The 21,520-nt window shown below is 32.9% G+C and overlaps 1 protein-coding gene across 1 annotated transcript in view; it reads left to right on the plus strand.

Moving 5' to 3' along the window:
- The window catches only part of SI (sucrase-isomaltase), a 123,545-nt gene that overhangs the window by 27,382 nt on the left and 74,643 nt on the right, over positions 1–21,520 (plus strand). Inside the window, exons 4-12 of the mRNA XM_082394294.1 lie at positions 118–227; positions 6,966–7,117; positions 8,306–8,477; positions 9,909–10,008; positions 10,950–11,062; positions 14,072–14,197; positions 14,843–14,974; positions 15,062–15,181; positions 21,258–21,371. Of these exons, the coding sequence (XP_082250420.1) occupies positions 118–227; positions 6,966–7,117; positions 8,306–8,477; positions 9,909–10,008; positions 10,950–11,062; positions 14,072–14,197; positions 14,843–14,974; positions 15,062–15,181; positions 21,258–21,371 (1,139 nt within the window). The remainder of the gene's footprint in view (positions 1–117; positions 228–6,965; positions 7,118–8,305; positions 8,478–9,908; positions 10,009–10,949; positions 11,063–14,071; positions 14,198–14,842; positions 14,975–15,061; positions 15,182–21,257; positions 21,372–21,520) is intronic.

Below are 21,520 nucleotides of genomic sequence, written 5' to 3' on the forward strand. Positions count from 1 at the left end.
AAAAAAAAGTCATTATATGTGACAGGCAAGAAAATTAGAAAATGTGAAAATATTTAATACTTATTAATCTTTGTAAATAAAGTCATAATTCATGCAAACTTTTTTTCTTTCTTTAAGGACTTGAAGCCAAATTAAACAGGATACCTTCACCAACACTATTTGGAAATGACATTAACACTGTTCTCCTCACAACTCAAAGTCAGACACCCAGGCGTTTCCGGTTCAAGGTTTGGTCTTTGAGATTTCTAAAGAAAAGTTATTAATAAAACACGTTATGAATACACTTTTCACCACAACAAGATATTTCCCTCTTAATAAATATTTATTCCAAAGCAAAGAACTAGTTTAGACTCACTACTCCACTTCTCTGAGACGGTCTACTCAAATATAACATAAATTTTTCTCTGGCAGTAGTTTTTGGAGAATTTAATAATATAGTCAATGTAAAATATTTGGTACAGTGTCCTGAGAATAATAAACACTCAAAAAACTTTAGTAATTTTTGTTATTCAACTAAAGACTGTGATAAAAGATTAGTTTAAAATTTAATTTGAGAAAGATGTTAATTGTTCTATATCAGTGTGACACAATCTCTAGTTCTTTTTACTGATATCACTTCTAGTCATGATTTTTTTTTGAATTTTATTTTTTTTTTATACATCAAGTTCTTATTAGTTATCTATTTTATACATATTAGGGCATATAAGTCAATCCAAATCTCCCAGTTCATCCCACCACAACACCCCTCCACCCCCGCTTTCCCCCCTTGGTGTCCATACATTTGTTCTCTACATCTGTGTCTCTATTTCTGACTTGCACACTGGTTCATCTGTACTGTTTTTCTAGATTACACACATATGCGTTCATATACAGTATTTGTTTTTCTCTTTCTGACTTATTTCACTCTGTATGACAGTCTCTAGGTCCATCCACATCTCTACAAATGACCCAATTTCATTCCTTTGGCTGAGAGTAATATTCCATTGTATATATGTACCACAGCTTCTTTATCCATTTGTCTGTTGATGGGCATTTATGTTGCTTCCATGACCTGGCTATTGTAAATAGTGCTGCAATGAACATTGGGGTGCATGTGTCTTTTTGAATTATGGTTTTCTCTAGGTATATGCCCAGTAGTGGGATTGCTGGGTCATATGGTAGTTATATTTTTAGTTTTTTAAGGAACCTTCATACTGTTCTCCATAGTGGCTGTATCAATTTACATTCCCACCAACAGTGCAAGAGTGTTTTCTCCACACCCTCTCCAGCATTTGTTGTTTGTAGATTTTCTGATGATGCCCATTCTAAGTGGTGTGAGGTGATACCTCATTGTAGTTTAGATTTGCATTTCTCTAATAATTTGTGATGTTGAGCAGCTTTTCATGTGCCTGTTGGCCGTCTGTATGTCTTCTTTGGAGAAATGTCTGTTTAGATCTTCTGCCCATTTTTTGATTGGGTTGTTTTTTATTTTTATTGAGCTGAATGAGCTGTCTATATATTTTGGAGATTAATCCTTTGTTCATTGAGTTGTTTGCAAAAGTTATCTCCCATTCTGAGGGTTGTCATTATATTTTGTTTATAGTTTCCTTTGCTGTGCAAAAGCTTTTACGTTTCAGGAGGTCCCATTTGTTTATTTTTGTTTTTATTTCCATTACTCTAGGAGGTGAGTCAAAAAGGATCTTGCTGTGATTTATGTCAAAGAGTGTTGTTCCTTTGTTTTCCTCTAAGAGTTTTATAGTGTCTGGTGTTACATTTAGGTCTTTAATCCATTAGGAGTTTATTTTTGTGTACGGTGTTCTAATTTCATTATTTTACATGTAGCTGTCCAGTCTTCTCAGCACCACTTATTGAAGAGACTGTCTTTTCACCATTGTATATCCTTGCCTCCTTTGTCATAGATTAGTTGACCATAGGTGTGTGGGTTTATCTCTGGGCTTTCTATCCTTTTCCATTGATTTGTTTTTGTGCCAGTACCATATTGTCTTGATTACCATAGATTTGTAGTATAGTCTGAAGTCAGCGAGTCTGATTCCTCCAGGTCCGTTTTTCCCCTCAAGATTGCTTTGGCTATTCGGGGTCTTTTGTGTCCATACAAATTTTAAATTTTTCTTGTTCTAGTTCTGTAAAAAATGCTTTCGGTAATTTGATAGGGATTGCACTGAATCTGTAGATTGCTTTAGGTAGAATAGTCATTTTCACAATATTTATTCTTCCAATCCAAGAACATGGTATATCTCTCCATCTGTTTGTGTCATCTTTGATTTCTTTCATCAGTGTCTTATAGTTTTCTGAGTTAAGGTCTTTTACTTCCTTAGGTAGGTTTATTCCTAGGTATTTTATTCATTTTGTTGCAATGATAAATGGAAGTGTTTCATTAATTTCTCTTTCTGATTTTTCGTTGTTAGTATATAGGAATGCAAGAGATTTCTGTGCATTAATTTTGTATCCTGCAACTTTGCAAAATTCATTGATCAGCTCTAGCAGTTTTCTGGTGGCATCTTTAGGATTTTCTATGTATAGTATCATGTCATCTACAAACAGTGACAGTTTTACTTCTTTTCCAATTTGTATTCCTTTTGTTTCTTTTTCTTCTCTGATTGCCATGGCTAGGACTTCCAAAACTATGTTGAATAATAGTGGTGAAAGTGGACATCCTTGTCTTGTTCCTGATCTTAGAAGAAATGCTTTCAGTTTTTCACCATTGAGAATGATGTTTGCTGTGGGTTTGTCATATATGGCCTTTATTATGTTGAGGTAGGTTCCCTCTATGCCTACTTTCTGGAGGGTTTTTATCATAAATGGGTATTGAATTTTGTCGAAAGCTTTCTCTGCATCTACTGAGATGATCATATGTTTTTTATTCGTCAGTTTGTTAATATGGTGTATCACATTGATTGATTTGTGTATATTGAAGAATTCTTTCATCCTTGGGAAAAATCCCACTTGATATGGTGTATGATACTTTTAATGAGTTGTTGTATTCTGTTTGCTAGTATTTTGCTGAGGATTTTTGCATTTATATTCATCAGTGATGTTGGTGTGTCATTTTCTTTTTGTGTAGTATCTCTGTCTGGTTTTGGTATCAGGGTGATGGTGGCCTTGTAGAATGAGTTTGGGAGTGTTCCTTCCTCTGCGATTTTTTGGAAGAGTTTGAGAAAGATGGGTGTTAGCTCTTCTCTAAATGTTTGATAGAATTCACTTTAACCATGTGGTCCTGGACTTTTGTTTGTTGGAAGATTTTAATCACAGTTTCAATTTCAGTGCTTGTGATTGGTCTGTTCATATTTTCTATTTCTTCCTGGTTCAGTCTTGGAAGCTTATAGCTTTCTAAGAATTTGTCCATTTCTTCCAGGTTGTCCATTTTATTGGCATAAATTTGCTTGTAGTAGTCTCTTATGATGTTTGTATTTCTGCGGTGTCCATTGTAACTTCTCCTTTTCATTTCTAATTTTATTGATTTGAGTCCTCTCCCTCTTTTTCTTGATGAGTCTGGCTAAAGGTTTATCAATTTTGTTTATCTTCTCAAAGAACCAGCTTTCAGTTGTATTGATCTTTGCTATTGTTTTCTTTGTTTCTATTTCATTTATTTCTGCTCTGATATTTATGATTTCTTTCCGTCTACTAACTTTGGGTTTTGTTTGGTCTTCCTTCTCTGGTTCCTTTTGGTGTAGATTAGACTGTTTATTTGAGATTTTTCTTGTTTCTTGAGGTAAGATTGTATTGCTATATACTTCCCTCTTAGAACTGCTTTTGCTGCATCCCATGAGTTTTGGATCATCGTTTTTTCATTGTCATTTGTCTCTAGATATTTCTTGATTTCCTCTTTGATATCTTCAGTGATCTCTTGGTTATTTAGCAACATATTGTTTAGCCTCCATGTGTTTGTGTTTTTTTACGTTTTAGTCCCTGTAATTGATTTCTAATCTCATAGCGTTGTGGTCAGAAAACATGCTTGATATGATTTCAATTTTCTTTAATTTACTGAGGCTTGATTTGTGACTCAAGATGTGATCTATCCTGGAGAATGTTCCATGTGCACTTGAGAAGAAAGTGTAATCTGCTGTTTTTGGATGGAATGTCCTATAAATATCAGTTAAATCTATCTGGTCTATTGTGTCATTTAAAGCTTGTGTTTCCTTATTAATTTTCTGTCTGGATGATCTGTCCATTGGTGTAAGTGAGGTGTTAAAGTCCCCCACTATTGTTGTGTTACTGCCAATTCCCTCTTTTATAGCTGTTAGCATTTGCCTTATTTATTGAGGTGCTGCTATGTTGGGTGCATATGTATTTATAATTGTTACATCTTCTTCTTGGATTGATCCTTTGATCATTATGTAGTGTCCTTCCTTGTCTCTTGTAACATTCTCTATTTTAAAGTCTATTTTATCTGATATGAGTATTGCTACTCCTTTTGATTTCCGTTTGCATGGAATATCCTTTTCCAACCCCTCACTTTCAGTCTGTATGTGTCCCTAGGTCTGAAGTGGGTCTCTTGTAGACAACATATATATGTGTCTTGTTTTTGTATCCATTCAGTGAAACTGTGTCTTTTGGTTAGAGCATTTAATCCATACACATTTAAGGTAATTATCAATATGTATGTTCCTGTTACCATTTTCTTAATTGTTTTGGGTTTGTTTTGTAGGTCTTTTTCTTCTCTTGTGTTTCCCAGTTAGAAAAGTTCCTTTGGCATTTGTGGTAGAGCTGGTTTGGTGGTGCTGAATTCTCTTAGCTTTTGCTTGTCTGTAAAGCTTTGATATCTCCATCGAATCTGAATGAGATCCTTGCTGGGTAGAGCAATCTTGGTTGTAGGTTCTTTCCTTTCATCACTTTAAATATATCATGCCACTCCCTTCTGGCTTGTAGAGTTTCTGCTAAGAAATTAGCTGTTAACCTTATGGGATTTCCCTTGTATGATAGTTGTCATTTTTCCCTTGTTGCTTTTAATAGTTTTTCTTTTCCTTTAATTTTTGTCAATTTGATTACCATGTGTCTCGGCTGGTTTCTCCTTGGGTTTATCCTGCCTGGGACTCTCTGCACTTCCTGGACTTGGGTGACTATTTCCTTTCCCATGTTAGGGAAGTTTTTGACTATAATCTCTTCAAATAGTTTCTCGGGTCCTTTCTCTCTCTCTTCTCCTTCTGGGACCCCTATATTGCAAATGTTGGTGCATTTTATATTGTCCCAGATGTCTCTTAGGCTCTCTTCATTTCTTTTAATTCTTTTTTCTCTATTCTGTTCCATGGCAGTGCAGCCTACCATTCTGTCTTCCAGGTAACTTATCCGTTCTTCTGCCTCAGTTATTCTGCTATTGATTCCTTCTAGTGTATTTTTCATTTCAGTTATTGTATTGTTCATCTATATCTGTTTGTTCTTTAATTCCTCTAGGTCTTTGTTAAACATTTCTTGCACTTCTCAATCTTTGCCTCCATTCTCTTTCCAAGGTCCTGGATCATCTTCCCTATCATTATTGTGAATTCTTTTTCTGGAAGGTCGCCTATCTCCACTTTATTTAGCGTTTATCTGGGTTTTTATCTTGTTCCTTCATCTTGTACATAGTCCTCTGCCTTTTCATTTTGTCTCTCTTTCTGTGAATGTGGTTTTCCTTCCACAGGTGGCAGGATTGTAGTTCTTTTTGTTTCTTCTGTCTGCCTTCTGGTGGATGAGGCCGTCTAGGAGGCTTGTGCAAGCTTCCTGATGGGAGGGACTGGTGGTGGGTAGAACTAGGTTTTACTCTGGTAGGCAGAGTTCAGTAAAACTTTAATCCACTTGTCTGCTGGTAGATGGGGCTGAGTTCCCTCCCTGTTGGTTGTTTGGCCTGAAGTGACTGAGAACTGGAGGCTACAGGCTCTTTGGTGGGGCTAATGGCAGACTCTGGGAGGGTTCATGCCAAGGAGTACTTCCCAGAACTTCTGCTGCCAGTGTCCTTGTCCCCATGGTGAGCTACAGCCACCCCCTGCCTCTGCAGGAGACCCTCCAAACCAGCAGGTAGGTCTGGTTCAGTCTCCTATGGGGTCACTGCTCCTTTCCCCTGGGTCCTGATGTGCACACTACTTTGTTTGTGCCCTCCAAGAGTAGAGTCTCTGTTTCCCTCAGTCCTGTTGAAGTCCTGCAATCAAATCCCGCTAGCTTCCAATGTCTGATTCTCTGGGAATTCCTCATCACATTGCCAGACCCTTAGGCTCAGGAGCCTGATGTGGGGCTCAGAACCTTCACTCTAGTGGGTAGACTTCTGTGGTATAATTGTTCTCCAGTTTGTGAGTCACCCACCCAGTGCTTATGGGATATGATTTTTATTGTGATTGCACCCCTCCTACCATCTCACTGCAGCTTCTCCTTTGTCTTTGGATGTGGGGTATTTTTTTGGTGAGTTCCAATGTCTTCCTGCTAATGACTATTCATTAGTTAGTTATGATTCCAGTGCTCTCACAAGAGGGAGTGCTCTAGTCATGATTTTAAAGAAACTAATTTCTGCTGTTTTTTTACCAAGTAGTTTATTAGTATCGTCTTTTGGATTTGGCAGTGAAAACACTATATCCTTTGTACATTACCTTTTAGCCACAATTTCACAAAAATTAAGATTTTATTTTAAACAAAATTCTTGCAGGATTTTTAAGCAGGTGATCACTGAAATGTAACAAGGATAATTAAATTACAAAAACCCAGTATTCAAGAATCAATATTTAATAATACTATCATTATTTTTTTATATTGGTCAATAAAAATTTTTATTTGATATAGTACCATTATGACCAACTAATTCTATTAATTCCTTTACAATTTATTCTGTGCATAGCCATTCAGCAATATTAAAGTTAAGTTTATGACTAGATTAATAGCTCATCTATAAAATTATTAAATTTATTATTTCATGTTTAGAACTCACATTTAATACTTAGTTCAGAATTGAAAAATTAAATAACAGTTTTGAATCAAACAATGCTAATTTTTCAAAATCTTTGCAGATTACTGATCCAAATAATAGAAGATATGAAGTTCCTCATCAGTTTGTAAAAGAATTTAGTGGAACTGCAGCTTCTGATACATTGTATGATGTGAAGGTTATAGACAATCCATTTAGCATTAAAGTTTATAGAAAAAGCAATGATAGACTTTTGTAAGTAATTATTTTATATTAATAAAAGATTAAATAATTGGTCACTTTTATTATATTATCATAGAATTATGAAAGTCTTAATTTTAGGGCATTTTCAGAAAGATTAAATTTCCTCCCAAAAGAGGGTGGGTGTACATGTTTTAAAGACTATAATGTTAAAGGGATTTTAATTTCTCATGGAAGAAAGGAACAAGAACATGAATGAAAGTATAGAAATGGGGCCAACCAAAGTTGAAGGTGAAGAGCATCACTGATACAGTCTAAGCCTTGTTTATATTTTTGCATACTTAAAACTCCTGTTGTGTTTTTTCCCCATTATTTATCATATTCTGTTGTCAATTTGTAGGGTCAAATAGTTACTAAGCAGAGAGTGATGAATTTCCATAGTACAATTAGAGGATTTTTCATATATATGAAATTAAATTGAATATATATTAACATATAATAAATTTAAATTACTATACACATATTAATTTAAATATTACCTGAATGTCTTCATTATAAATGTATTTTGAGGGATACTTGCTGCAAAGAATTTAATAACTTTCAAGGTTATAGCTCTTGAATCTCCAAGAAAGGTTAATTAAACAATTGTCAAGACTGAATCTCAGCAATTATTTTCTGTAAATATATTTTAATAACTTGCGATTGAGTTTATGTTAAATCACAAAAGAAATGTTGTTTAACATTTCTCATAGTATATATTTGATATGCATAAAACATGTAACCTTTCTCTTTTTGGAAAAATAATTTTGAACTTAATTTTAATATATATATTAGAGGTGTGAAAACCAGTATAGTACTGTATTTTAAAACTCTGTCTCTGGAGCAGAGCAGAACTATGTCTGAAATTTGGCCCTGCTGCCTAACCTTGAAAACATGAATAAATTTGTCCAATTTGTGTCGTTTGTGAAATGAAATTTATAATGGTAGTTGTGCTTTAAGATTTTGGTGAAGATAAAAGGAGAGAATGCATGTGAAGAATCATATTGATGATGATGAAACAAATTGTGTTGATGGAATTAACAAGTTCTGGTTATGGTATAAAATTCATGTGTTACTAAGAATTGATCACAGCTAAAGACTGACATAGTTAAAATGCAATATTCTGGATGATAACATAAACCTGTATTTAGTAGAACATTTTATATGTTTCTAGCTCATTTATTTATTTATTTCATGCTACAGGTTTGACACCAGCATTGGTCCACTGGTATACTCTGACCAGTATTTACAGATCTCAGCCAGACTTTCCAGTGAATATATTTATGGTATTGGGGAACATATTCATAAGAGATTTCGTCATGATTTATATTGGAAAACATGGCCAGTTTTTACTCGGGATCAACTTCCTGGTGATGTAAGCAACTCTCTTTCTTGTTATAAATAAAATAGGTATATTTGAGGATAATTTTAGCCTATTTGAAACCATCATTTATTTGATGTCAGTGATACACATTCCAGAAGCTTGTTTACTTTAGGGGTGAGGATTGATATCAAAGTCCTAAAATAAATAAGTGACCAACTGATTTTATGAATACTTAAAAAGATATTTCCAATTTATGAATGTTTTCTTTTGATTTTCACTTTTATATTTTATCATTCCACTTTTGTACTTAAACCTATCCAGGGTTAGTTATTGCACAAGAATAATTCCAAACACCTTGTTCTACATGGCTTTGTATGATATGGTGTCTGCCTATCTATTGGACATCATGTCCTGCATCTATACCCACTTTTTCCTTTACCATAACATATGATCATCTTTCTTAAGTTCACATATTTTCACAAGAGGTTGGTTCTCTTTGTAAGTGCTAAACCATAAAGTTCTTTATTATTTATACAAGTCATTGACAGCTCGGTTGGTTTCACCTCATAAGAACTTTTCCCAAACTCCTCCATGCAGAATTAATCTTTACTTTCTAACTCTTTATTCATACTTTAATATGACAACCATCACAGTGTATTATTTGTGTATACATTTGTCTGTACTTCTAGAATATGTGACTCTTCGGGACAAAGACCATACCATTAAAAAAACTCTTTTTTTATTCATTCATGATTGCTTTGAGTCAAATGTTAATGATTTTTAAAATGCTGATGCTCTTTCATTCCTCAAAATGAATGTGAGTTGTTGTTTTAAAGACCCTCATTTCATACAAAAATATTAATAAATTTTGCCAATCTTTGTTTACAGCATCACTGTCTATAATAAACACCGGGCTAATAAATACCTCATAGCTATTTTCATACATCTTTCCTTTGAACTTCCATACCCAATCAGCCAAGAAGCCTTTCTTCTTTCATTTTTTAAGTTCATTTCCAATTTTCCTCCACCACTTCATCTACTCATCAGCTCTCAACCACTGTACTGCAAAAGTTCTATGAGGGTGAACATCATTTTGGAATTCCCTGCAATACCTTGGGCATACATGAGACATAATGGATAAGCATGCTATTACCCTATCACGGATAGCTTTTTTTTTTAATTGAAGTATAGTTGATTAATATCTTATTAAAACTCATTTAATCATAATAAAACATAAAGGAAAGTAAACTATTAATAGTATAATATATAGTTATATATTTATATCTTAATGTATTAATAATTAAAATAAGTTCAATGGTTTTTGTGCTACAATATTACATATGGTACTTATATAGAGAAAATTGTTATAGGAGTATGGGAGTAAGTTAAATATGAAGAGTAAATTACAAGAATAAATTGGAATCCATAATGTCCATTTTCAGTGTATAATCTTTTTATTTTAAATAAATTTATGCCTTATAGAATAATAATAATTTATATGGCCATCAAACATTCTTCATGTGCATTGAAGATACTTCTGGGAAGTCATTTGGTGTTTTCTTAATGAACAGCAATGCAATGGGTAAGAGTAATTTATCTGATAATATATTTAAATGAGACTTGAAATGTTTTAACTGCTTTCTTTATTCCAATCATAGGTATTGTATACCAGAGTAAACTTTATTGTTACTGATTTAGAAGGTGAAATTATTATAAGCAGGTTTTGTAGTTAGTGAGACATGGATTTTTGCATATCTGTGCTTCCGTTTGGGGGAAAGTATGCTGTATTGTGATATTCGGGCACTTCATTTTCCCTCCAGAGGAACACTGAACACATCCATACAAATGAATATTCCCATTCACATAGCCTCATTTGTTAAGATAAGTTAATATGTCACTCCAGATAAAAAAGAGCAAGGTCTATATGGGGATAAAAAGAAGGAAGAATGATGTTTTTAAGTTTATCGTAATTCAAGTAGTGTAGAACCTTTTGTTTTTTAATGTTGTGAATAATGCAATACCTAAATTGGATAAGTGAATCAGTGATAGTAAAAACTACAAAAATTCAAGCAAGAGCTATATACCATATGGTTATACAGACAATTACTATGTCTTGCATATAGACAAATTAAAAACCTATGTAGTTTTTTTCTTAGAAATCAACATGTGATAATATGATCTTTCACAGAATCTTCAATTAAAATAACTAATTGAAATGCAATTTTAAAAAGAAATCTTTTTGTTGTAAAAAGATGGATCCTCTATCCCCTGCTAAGCAGTTTCTGGAGGAGCTTTTGCCAACATCTGTAAAAGGCAGCATCTGGAATATCCTATCTTAAACCTCATGTATGGTGGCATTCCACTTTTCTCCTATATTCTTATCGTCAATACCTTATCTTAATCATTTTAAAAAACTGTAAAACTATGTGATTAATACAAAGTACTTTAAATAGACATTGCAATTATTTTATCACATGTACATGTTTACTATTTACATATGCTTTTCCAATTTTTGTTTTGTAGAGATTTTCATCCAGCCTACTCCAATAGTAACTTACAGAGTTACAGGTGGCATTCTGGACTTTTACATTTTTCTAGGAGATACTCCAGAACAAGTAGTTCAACAGTATCAAGAGGTGTGTTTCAGGTTTATTTTATAAAATTTTTTCTACCATACTTTCAAACATGTCTACATATTAAAATGATTTTAGCTAAGATATTTGAGGCCTCTTAGCTAAATATATTTTTAAACCTTACCATTTTTCAGATATGAGAAAGTGGTTTTTATTTTTGTTTTTGTTATACAGTGACACCTAGGTATATTTAGATGTCTACATTTCAGATATCAAGTTGTTTCTTGCTTCTGGGTAGGTGAGTTCAGTAGTTGGATTCTTTTGAGATGTTGCATATTAAATCTTTACTTATTCATGACCTTCTTTGGTGGGATAAAACAAAAGGAAGTATCATATCTCCAAGTCTGAGGATAGGTAATGGACATATAGGTCATACATCCCTTTGATAAGAATCTTGAAGGCAAGTGAGTTATGAGGAAGGCTAGTGAAACTTGCTGTTAATGTACCGTAGGTAAATTCCAGGAAAATTGGCTCTGACACTCAGGCTTAGAAGGACAGATATTGAAACATAGTCTGAAGTCTTAACTTCTTGAGATTACTGTCTAAACAACTCTCATTTACCTATTAAATAGCATCTTAGTGTACCTGAGCCCAAGATGGACCTTAGAAAGGTGAGGAATCCAAGGCTTATTTTGAGCCTAATTCTAGACGTTTCTCCCATGTAAATTGTTCTCCTGTGACTGTTAGTGTATATAATTTCTGGTGTTATTATGAAAAATAAGTCATTTTTATAGATATAAGATTTAAGAATCATGCCTATTTATAAAATCTTGTTTCATTGATAAATCTCTTGACATATAAATCCCATTTTCAAAATGATCTCAAAAGAGAAGCAATTACTATCAAAAACTTTAGTTAGGATCTAAAAACCTGAAATAAGAGTAGGTAAGGTTTTACACAATTGAATAATTTACAATGTCTAGCAATTCCCAAATTGCTGTTCATAAATGTGAATTTCAGAAAGGCAACAAAATTTACAGTCTCTATAATATGAAATCATAGTTATTGTATACAGTTATCATACCATCAAAAGAGGGGACAGCACATTTTTGTAAGAATTTGATATTTTATTTGTGAAATGTTAGTTGGGATAGTTGTCTATTACATGCCAGGTAAAGTCTGTGGTCAGCAGTAGTTGAGTTTGAGTCATGTTTGACATGAGAATGCAGCATTCATGTGATATAGCAGTCCACTTGTATACATCATTTTATGGGCAGACTTGTAGAAGCTTGGATTTAAAGAATAAGACAAATGACTTGTATAGAATATAGCACTATTAATCACTGCTGCATTTCAATGGGGCTCAAATTATGTAGAGAGAGGCAAAAGAAACTACTTCTTGTTTGAAGAAAAACAAATTATCCTCTCTGTGTAAATTAATACATTAGTGGTCCCAGTATGTCAAAATTTAAAACATAATGCATTTGAATGACTAGATCGTTTCATAAGTTTTAAAGATAATATACACATATAAGGTATAAGATGAATAGTACATAAATTAATATAATATATAATAAAACATGTTTTATACACTTTTATGAAAATAAATTATGTGATACATATAATACACACACACACACAGAAATTTCAATCACATGTCCAAATCTTTAAAGAAGTTCAATGGAACATAAGGTGTTTATGAATAGAGTTTAAACATACTGAGTTTTGGGGGAGTTTTATTTGATACCAAGTTTTTAAAAAATAAATTTAATGCTTAAATTGAATAGAATACAATAACCTGAGTTTTTTTTTTTTTTTATTTTTACATAGTTTTTTTTTTTTAACATCTTTATTGGAGTATAACTGCTTTACAATAGTGTGTTAGTTTCTGCTTTATAACAAAGTGAATCAGTTATACATATACAATATGTTCCCATATCTCTTCCCTCTTGCGTCTCCCTCCCTCCCACCCTCCCTATCCCACCCCACTAGGTGATCACAAAGCACCGAGTTGACCTCCCTGTGCTCTGTGGCTGCTTCCCCCTAGCTATCTATTTTACATCTGGTAGTGTATATATGTCCATGCCACTCTCTCACTTTGTCCCAGCTTACTCTTCCCCCTCTCCATATCCTCAAGTTCATTCTCTAGTAGGTCTGCATCTTTATTCCCGTCTTGCCCATAGCACTTTTTAGACATACATGATGAAGAAATCATGGATCCAAAAAAATGTATATTACATAAAGATACATATATATAAACATATATATATAAATACCTAAGCCAAAGAAAACCCATCATGCCAGATAAGATATTTGTCTTAATGTAACCTAATACTTAGTTTTTGGTGAAAAAACTTAATATCAGTTGCACTCATCTTTCCATGTACAAAATCCTGTGCACTGTTTTGACGAGACACTGGTGCTCTGTTGTGAGTTTGCACTGAGCCTGCTTGGGCCACCAGAGAGTGGGAGGAGAAGGGCCCATTTGGCCCTTGGGGGAGGGAAGAAACCAATGTCCTACATGTGAATATAAGTATCTTATGAAATAACTGCCTGGGATCCTTGTAGAAATATATTTTATTAATATTTTTGCAAACTAGGAGAGAAATAAGTGCCAAAATGCAAGGGAATAGAAATTGTATACTTTTAAACATCTTTTTTTCTTATGTGATGATCATTCATTCATTCATTTTGTTGCTACAAGAAGTGGGAGTGTGGTGGGACAATTTTCTTTTTCTCAAATCTCTTTAATGCTATTCTTTTATTCTCTTTTTTAATTTTCTGTGCAGGGCAAAATATACTTTTGTAAATGCTACTTTTTTAAGTGCTACCTTTCTGATTTTTTAACGCAAAATTAACAAAAGATGAGTGACAGCACATAAACTTGCTAAGTGTTTCATAACAAAATTCTAAGAGAATATCCAGAACACATTTAGAATGCATACACAAAATCTTTGTTTAAAATATGTAGCTAAACTCAAATCAATACTAGAGATGTAACAATAAGAAGCATATTAATATTTGTTTCTAATGTTCGTTATTGAGACTAATTAAATATCCATTTACTTCAAGCTCATTGGACGACCAACAATGCCAGCATATTGGAGTCTCGGATTCCAACTGAGTCGCTGGAATTATAAGTCACTTGATGTAGTGAAAGAAGTGGTACGAAGAAATCGGGAAGCTGGCATACCATTTGTAAGTAGGATGAAAGGTTTGTGGGAATATATTTCAAGTTAAATGTTGTCATATAATAATAAGTGTAGGAAATTGTCAGGATTATCATATATACCATATAGATATAGATATAAATATAAATTATTAAGCTGCTTTTTTAATGATAAAGTACACATTATGTCATATGCAATGTCCAGGCCTACCTGAATTTTGAGAACTGATTATGAGTTATACTAGACTACAACACATGTTGAAGTGTGAACAAAATTATAGTCAGGTTTTAAAATATACTTTAATTTTAGAGCTTATATACTTTTTAATGTAATAAAATTTCAATGTGTTTTATGTAATGTGCAGTTTTGTTTTTTATACAAGGAACCCCATATATGTACATATACATATATATATATATATATAGACCTAATACATATCCAGTGATCATCACTGAAGCAAATGTGAATAATCATTTAATGCTTTTGTACTTTAGAATTAGAAAAACTAGTTTTATAAGCAATATCATTGTGTCTTTAGTGAAATAAAAGAGATCTAAGTTCATTTACTTTTTAATCATTATATTTATAATACAAATTCTTTGGACTTAAAGGTTGAGGTGATTAGAGGGTTCTTTCAGTACTGTTTATTGAAATATACTCTGCTAATTTTCAGGATACACAGGTCACTGATATTGACTATATGGAAGACAAGAAAGACTTTACTTATGATCAAGTTGCATTTAATGGCCTCCCTGAATTTGTTCAAGATTTGCATGACCATGGGCAGAAATATGTCATCATCTTGGTAATAACTGACTATATATGTTAATTTTTATTATTTACACATTTGTAAATTAATTGATTTTCTATAGTTTCTTTTCTCAATTATTAGGACCCTGCAATTTCCATAGAGAAACGTGCCAATGGAGCAGCATATGAAACCTATGAGAGGGGAACTGCACAAAATGTGTGGGTAAATGAGTCAGATGGGACTACAGCAATTATTGGAGAGGTAAATCATGATATTCATTAAGTTTGTGTTGCTCAGATTTTCTGTTGTGCAACAACAAAGTGTTTCTGAGTGTGTGTGTGTGTGAGTTTATTTGCTTTCAAATCTGGATTTGATATTTAATTGCATAGAGAAATTTTAGAGGAGATATTTCAATTATCTCTACAACAGTTTTTGTAGAAAGACAGATAATTTTCAGTGACATAAACAAAACTAATGATAAAAAATATGATAATTATTTGGATTATTATAAAAATTCTGATCATATGATGTAAAATAATTGTATGTATAAATTGAGTGCTTAAATGCTGGGTAATAAGATTTATAGTATACATCTTCACAATGAAATCATAAGATAGCTATGATTAAAATTATTACTTTACATGTGGAAAAAAGTGAATTTTAAAGAGGTGAGGTAACTTTCCTCATGTCGCAGAATTAATAAGGAGCAGTGTCAGGAAACTGCCTAGCTCCAAAAGGCATAATTTTTAACCAGAACAAATATTCTTTTGGAGACAAATTTATAAGACATATCAAAAACTCATATCAGATAAAATAGACTTTAAAATAAAGAATGTTACAAGAGATAAGGAAGGACACTACATAATGATCAAGGGATCAATCCAAGAAGAAGATACAACAATTATAAATATATATGCTCCCAACATAGGAGCACCTCAATACATAAGGCAACTGCTAACAGCTATAAAACAGGAAATCAACAGTAACACAATAACAGTGAGGGACTTTAACACCTCACTTACACCAATGGACAGATCATCCAAAATGAAAATAAACAAGGAAACAGAAGCTTTAAATGACACAATACACCAGTAGATTTAATTGATATTTATAGGACATTCCATCACAAAACAGCAGATTGCACTTTCTTCTCAAGGGCACATGGAACATTCTCCAGGAGAGATCACATCTTGGGTCACAAATCAAGCCTCAGTAAATTTAAGAAAATTGATATCAAACCAAGCATCTTTTCTGACCACAACACTATGAGATTAGAAATCAATTACAGGGGAAAAAACGTAAAAAACACAAACACATGGAGGCTAAATAATACATTACTAAATAAGCAAGAGATCACTGGAGAAATCAAAGAGGAAATCAAAAAATACTTAGAGAGAAATGACAATGAAAACATGATGATCCAAAACCTAAGGGATGCAGCAAAAGCAGTTCTAAGAGGGAAGTTTGTAGCTATACAAGCCTACCTCAAGAAACAAGAAAAATCTCAAATAAACAATCTAACCTTATACAAAAGGAACTAGAGAAAGAAGAAAAACAAAACCCAAAGTTAGCAGAAGGAAAGAAATCATAAAGATCAGAGCAAAAATAAATGAAAGAGAAACAAAGAAAACAATAGCAAAGATCAATGAAACTAAAAGCTGGTTCTTTGAGAAGAAAAACAAAATTGATAAACCATTAGCCAGAATTATCAAGAAAAAGAGAGAGGGGACTCAAATCAATAAAATTAAAAATGAAAAAGGCGAAGTAACAACAGACACCACAGAAATACAAAGCATCCTAAGAGGATACTACAAGCAGCTCTATGCCAACAAAATGGACAACCTGGAAGAAATGGGCAAATTCTTAGAAAGGTATAACCTTCCAAGACTGAACCAGGAAGAAATAGAAAATGTGAACAGACCAATCACAAGTAATGAAATTGAAATTGTGATAAAAAATCTTCCAACAAAGAAAAGTCCAGGACTAGATGGCTTCACAGGTGGATTCTATCAAAAATTTAGAGAAGAGCTAACACCCGTCCTTCTCAAACTCTTCCAAAAAATTACAGAGGAAGGAACACTCCCAAACTCATTCTATGAGGCCACCATCACCCTGATACCAAAACCAGACAAAGATACTATAAAAAGAGAAAATTACAGACCAATATCACTGATGAATATAGATACAAAAATCCTCAACAGAATACTAGCAAACTGAATCCAATAACACATTAAAAGGATCATACAACATGATCAAGTGGGATTTATCACAGGGATGCAAGGATTCTTCAATATACGCAAACAAATCAATGTGATACACCACATTAACAAATTGAAGAATAAGAACCATATGATCATCTCAATAGATGCAGAAAAAGCTTTTGACAAAATTCAGCACCCATTTATGATAAAAACTCTCCAGAAAGTGGGCATAGAGGGAACCTACCTCAACATAATATAGGCCGTATATGACAAACTCACAGCAAACATCATTCTCATTGGTGAAAAACTGAAAGCATTTCCTCTAAGATCAGGAATAAAACAAGGATGTCCACTCTCAGCACTATTATTCAACATAGTTTTGGAAGTCCTACCACGGCAACAGAGAAGAAAAAGAAATAAAAGGAATCAAATTGGAAAAGAAGAAGTAAAACTGTCACTGTTTCCAGATGACATGATATTATACATAGAGAATCCTAAAAGTGCCACCAGAAAACTACTAGAGCTAATCAAAGAATTTGGTAAAGTTGCAGGATACAAAATCAATGCACAGAAATCTCTTGCATTCTTCTACACTAATGATGAAAAATCTGAAAGAGAAATTAAGGAAACACTCCCATTTACCACTGCAACAAAATGAATAAAATACCTAGGAATAAAGCTACCTAGGGAGACAAAAGACCTGTATACAGAAAACTATAAGACACTGATGAAAGAAATTAAAGATGATACCAGCAGATGGAGAGATATACCATGTTCTTGGATTGGAAGAATCAATATTGTGAAAATGACTCTACTACCCAAAGCAATCTACAGATTCAATGCAATCCCTATCAAATTACCAATGGCAATTTTTAAAGAACTAGAACAAAAATTCTTAAAAATTTGTGTGGAGACACAAAAGACCCCGAATAGCCAAAGCAGTCTTGAGGGAAAAAAATGGAACTGGAGGAATCAGACTCCCTGACTTCAGACTATACTGCAAAGCTACAGTAATCAAGACAATATGGTACTGGCACAAAAACAGAAACATAGATCAATGGAACAAGATAGGAAGCCCAGAGATAAACCCACGCACCTATGGTCAACTAATCTATGACAAAGGAGACAAGGATATAAAATGGAGAAAACACAGTCTTTTCAATAAGTGGTGCTGGGAAAACTGGACAGCTACATGTAAAAGAATGAAATTAGAACACTCCCTAACACCATACACAAAAATAAACTCAAAATGGATTCGAGACCTAAATGTAAGACCAGACACTATAAAACTCTTAGAGGAAAACATAGGAAGAACCCTCTTTGACATAAATCACAGCAAGATCTTTTTTGATCCACCTCCTGAAGTAATGGAAATAAAAACAAAAATAATCAAATGGGACCTAATTGAACTTAAAAGCTTTTGCCCAGCAAAGGAAACCATAAACAAGATGAAAAGACAACCCTCAGAATGGGAGAAAATATTTGTAAATGAATCAAGAGACAAAGGATTAATCTCCAAAATATATAAACAGCTCATGCAGCTCAATATTAAAAAAACAAACAACCCAATCCAAAAATGGGCAGAAGACCTAAATAGACATTTCTCCAAAGAAGACATACAGATGGCCAAGAAGCACATGAAAAGCTGCTCGACATCACTAATTATTAGAGAAATGCAAATCAAAACTACAATGAGGTATCACCTCACACCAGTTAGAATGGGCATCATCAGAAAATCTACAAACAACAAATGCTGGAGAGGGTGTGGAGAAAAGGGAACCCTCTTGCACTATTGGTGGGAATGTAAATTGATACAGCCACTATGGAGAACAGTATGGAGGTTCCTTAAAAAACTAAAAATAGAATTACCATATGATCCAGCAATCCCACTACTGGGCATATACCCTGAGAAAACCATAATTCAAAAAGACACATGCACCCTAATGTCCATTGCAGGACTATTTACAATAGCCAGGTCATGGAAGCAACCTAAATGTCCATCGACAGAGGAATAGATAAAGAAGATGTGGTACATATATACAATGGAATATTACTCAGCCATAAAAAGTAATGAAATTGAGTCATTTGTTGAGACGTGGATGGATCTAGAGACTGTCATACAGAGTGAAGTAAGTCAGAAAGAGAAAAACAAATATCGTATATTAATGCATGTATGTGGAGCCTAGAAAAATGGTGCAGATGAACTGGTTTGCAAGGCAGAAGTTGAGACACAGATGTAGAGAACAAACGTATGGACACCAAGGGGGGAAAGCCACGGGAGTGTGGGGATGGTGGTGTGCTGAATTGGGCAATTGAGATTGACATGTATACACTGATGTATATAAAATTGATGACTAATAAGAACCTGCTGTATAAAAAAATAAATAAAATTCAAAAAAAAGAAAAAAAAACGAATACTAAACTTTCTTTGGATTATTTGTATGGAAATATGTTAATATAAATGTTTCAGCCATTACATGAAATTCCTAAAAATCTTATATGTTCTAGTATAATGTTATAAGTCATAATTCTAGTTATTACCTTAAAATGTATATCTCAGAAGTAACTAAATTTCCTTGTCAATTGCATTATTATGAACTTTCTTCAAATCTTTAACCGTGGTCATTTTTAAGTCTTTTGTCATTTAGAGACAGTTCTGGGTGTACTCTGTTGCTTTTGCAAAAGTGTTCCTATAAAAGGGTTTCGTCTTCAAGGAATTCATGGAAAAGACTCTGACAAGTACAGGTTTCTGGTAACTGACTATGCTGCTGAACTGAATGAATAAGCATTTTCAGAACTCTAATGGAAAACTGATGAATTCATAAAAGTGCTAACAAAAGATCAAGATAAAAAAAAATTAATTACATGGGACTGAGTGAACTGATGAGGATGATTATAATTTTTGTGACTTTCTGTTTGAATAAAAACAAAGAAACAAAAAAAAAATGTGATTCTAGATACATTGACTTGATAATTCCACTTCTGTAATTTAATCAAAGGAAATAAAACAGGACAAAATCAATTTATAAAAACATTTTATTACAGCATTATTTACAGTAATAAAGAATATCTTGACCATCACTTTCTATCACATTCATCAAAGTTAAAATTACTACTGAAAGTTTTCTTCAAATAATTATGAGCTCCATCAGGAAACAAAACCCAATATTCCTCCCCGTAATGTCCATTAATATCTCACAGAATACATTTCGTTATGACCTGTTCTATTGAATATGGACAGATCAGATAGCCAGTATGCATAATTTGGATATAAAACAATATTATTTATCCCAATACATCTGAAATTGAATTCCTCTTTTTGAATGTCATTATTTTAAATAGTAAGTAAAATAATTTGAAGAAGCATAAATCATAAAGAGGTAGCATAGTACATGTAGTGTTTAATAGTGTGGAATCAGATATGAGATTGCCTAGATTTGAATTCCTTCTGTACCACTTAGTAGCGGTGTGACCTTGAAAAACTTCTCTGTTCATCACTTCTCCCATCTTTAAAATGGGTTTAATTATACTACTTACCTCAGCTGTAAAGTGATGATAAAATTAGTACCTATCTCCTAAAGGTCTAATGAAGATTTAATGAATTAATAATTAAAAGCACTTGGAACAGTCCCCAGCACACAGTAAGAGTTATATTCACAGTTGTTAAATAAAAATAAATACACAACGAATTCTTTTGCTTGAATTTCTTAGAAACAAATGTCTTTGGAAATGAACTAATGTAATTTCTTTTATCAGACAATGAATATATTATATAGTTTTTGTTTATTTGTTTTTTAACTTAACCCACTAAATGCTAAAAAATAAATTAATGAAGTCAAAATAGCAGCTGCATCCCGTATTCTTATATTTTTCCCAACTTAAATGTTTCATGTTCTCGCTCTCTCTTTACTTTAATTATCAGTACTTTCCCTTAAATGAACTTTAAAGTAGACCTGAGATTATTGTAAATATAGATGGTGCATGGATCACATATACGTAAAGAAGTATAGTGTCATAACTTCAATAATTTTTTACTCTTCTTCTTCACTCAGTTTGATTTTTCATTAATTTTTGAATTTTCATTTATTTATGTTTCCTTTTATTTATGTATATATGTGAATGATCTATTCTTCCAGGTATGGCCAGGATTAACAGTATACCCTGATTTCACTAATCCAAACTGCATAGAATGGTGGGCAAATGAATGCAGTATTTTCCATCAACAAGTGAATTATGATGGACTTTGGATTGTAAGTAGTTACTTTAGACTTTTGATTTTGGACAATGAGCATAGAATTATTTTTCCATAAAAATGATTATTAAGTTGACAAAAAATATTTTATAACATATTGAACATAAAAATAATGTTCTTATATTTTTCTAGAATGTATAAATATCA

Source organism: Balaenoptera borealis (assembly GCF_965194805.1).
Source record: "Balaenoptera borealis genome assembly, chromosome: 5".
Lineage (NCBI taxonomy): Eukaryota > Metazoa > Chordata > Mammalia > Artiodactyla > Balaenopteridae > Balaenoptera > Balaenoptera borealis.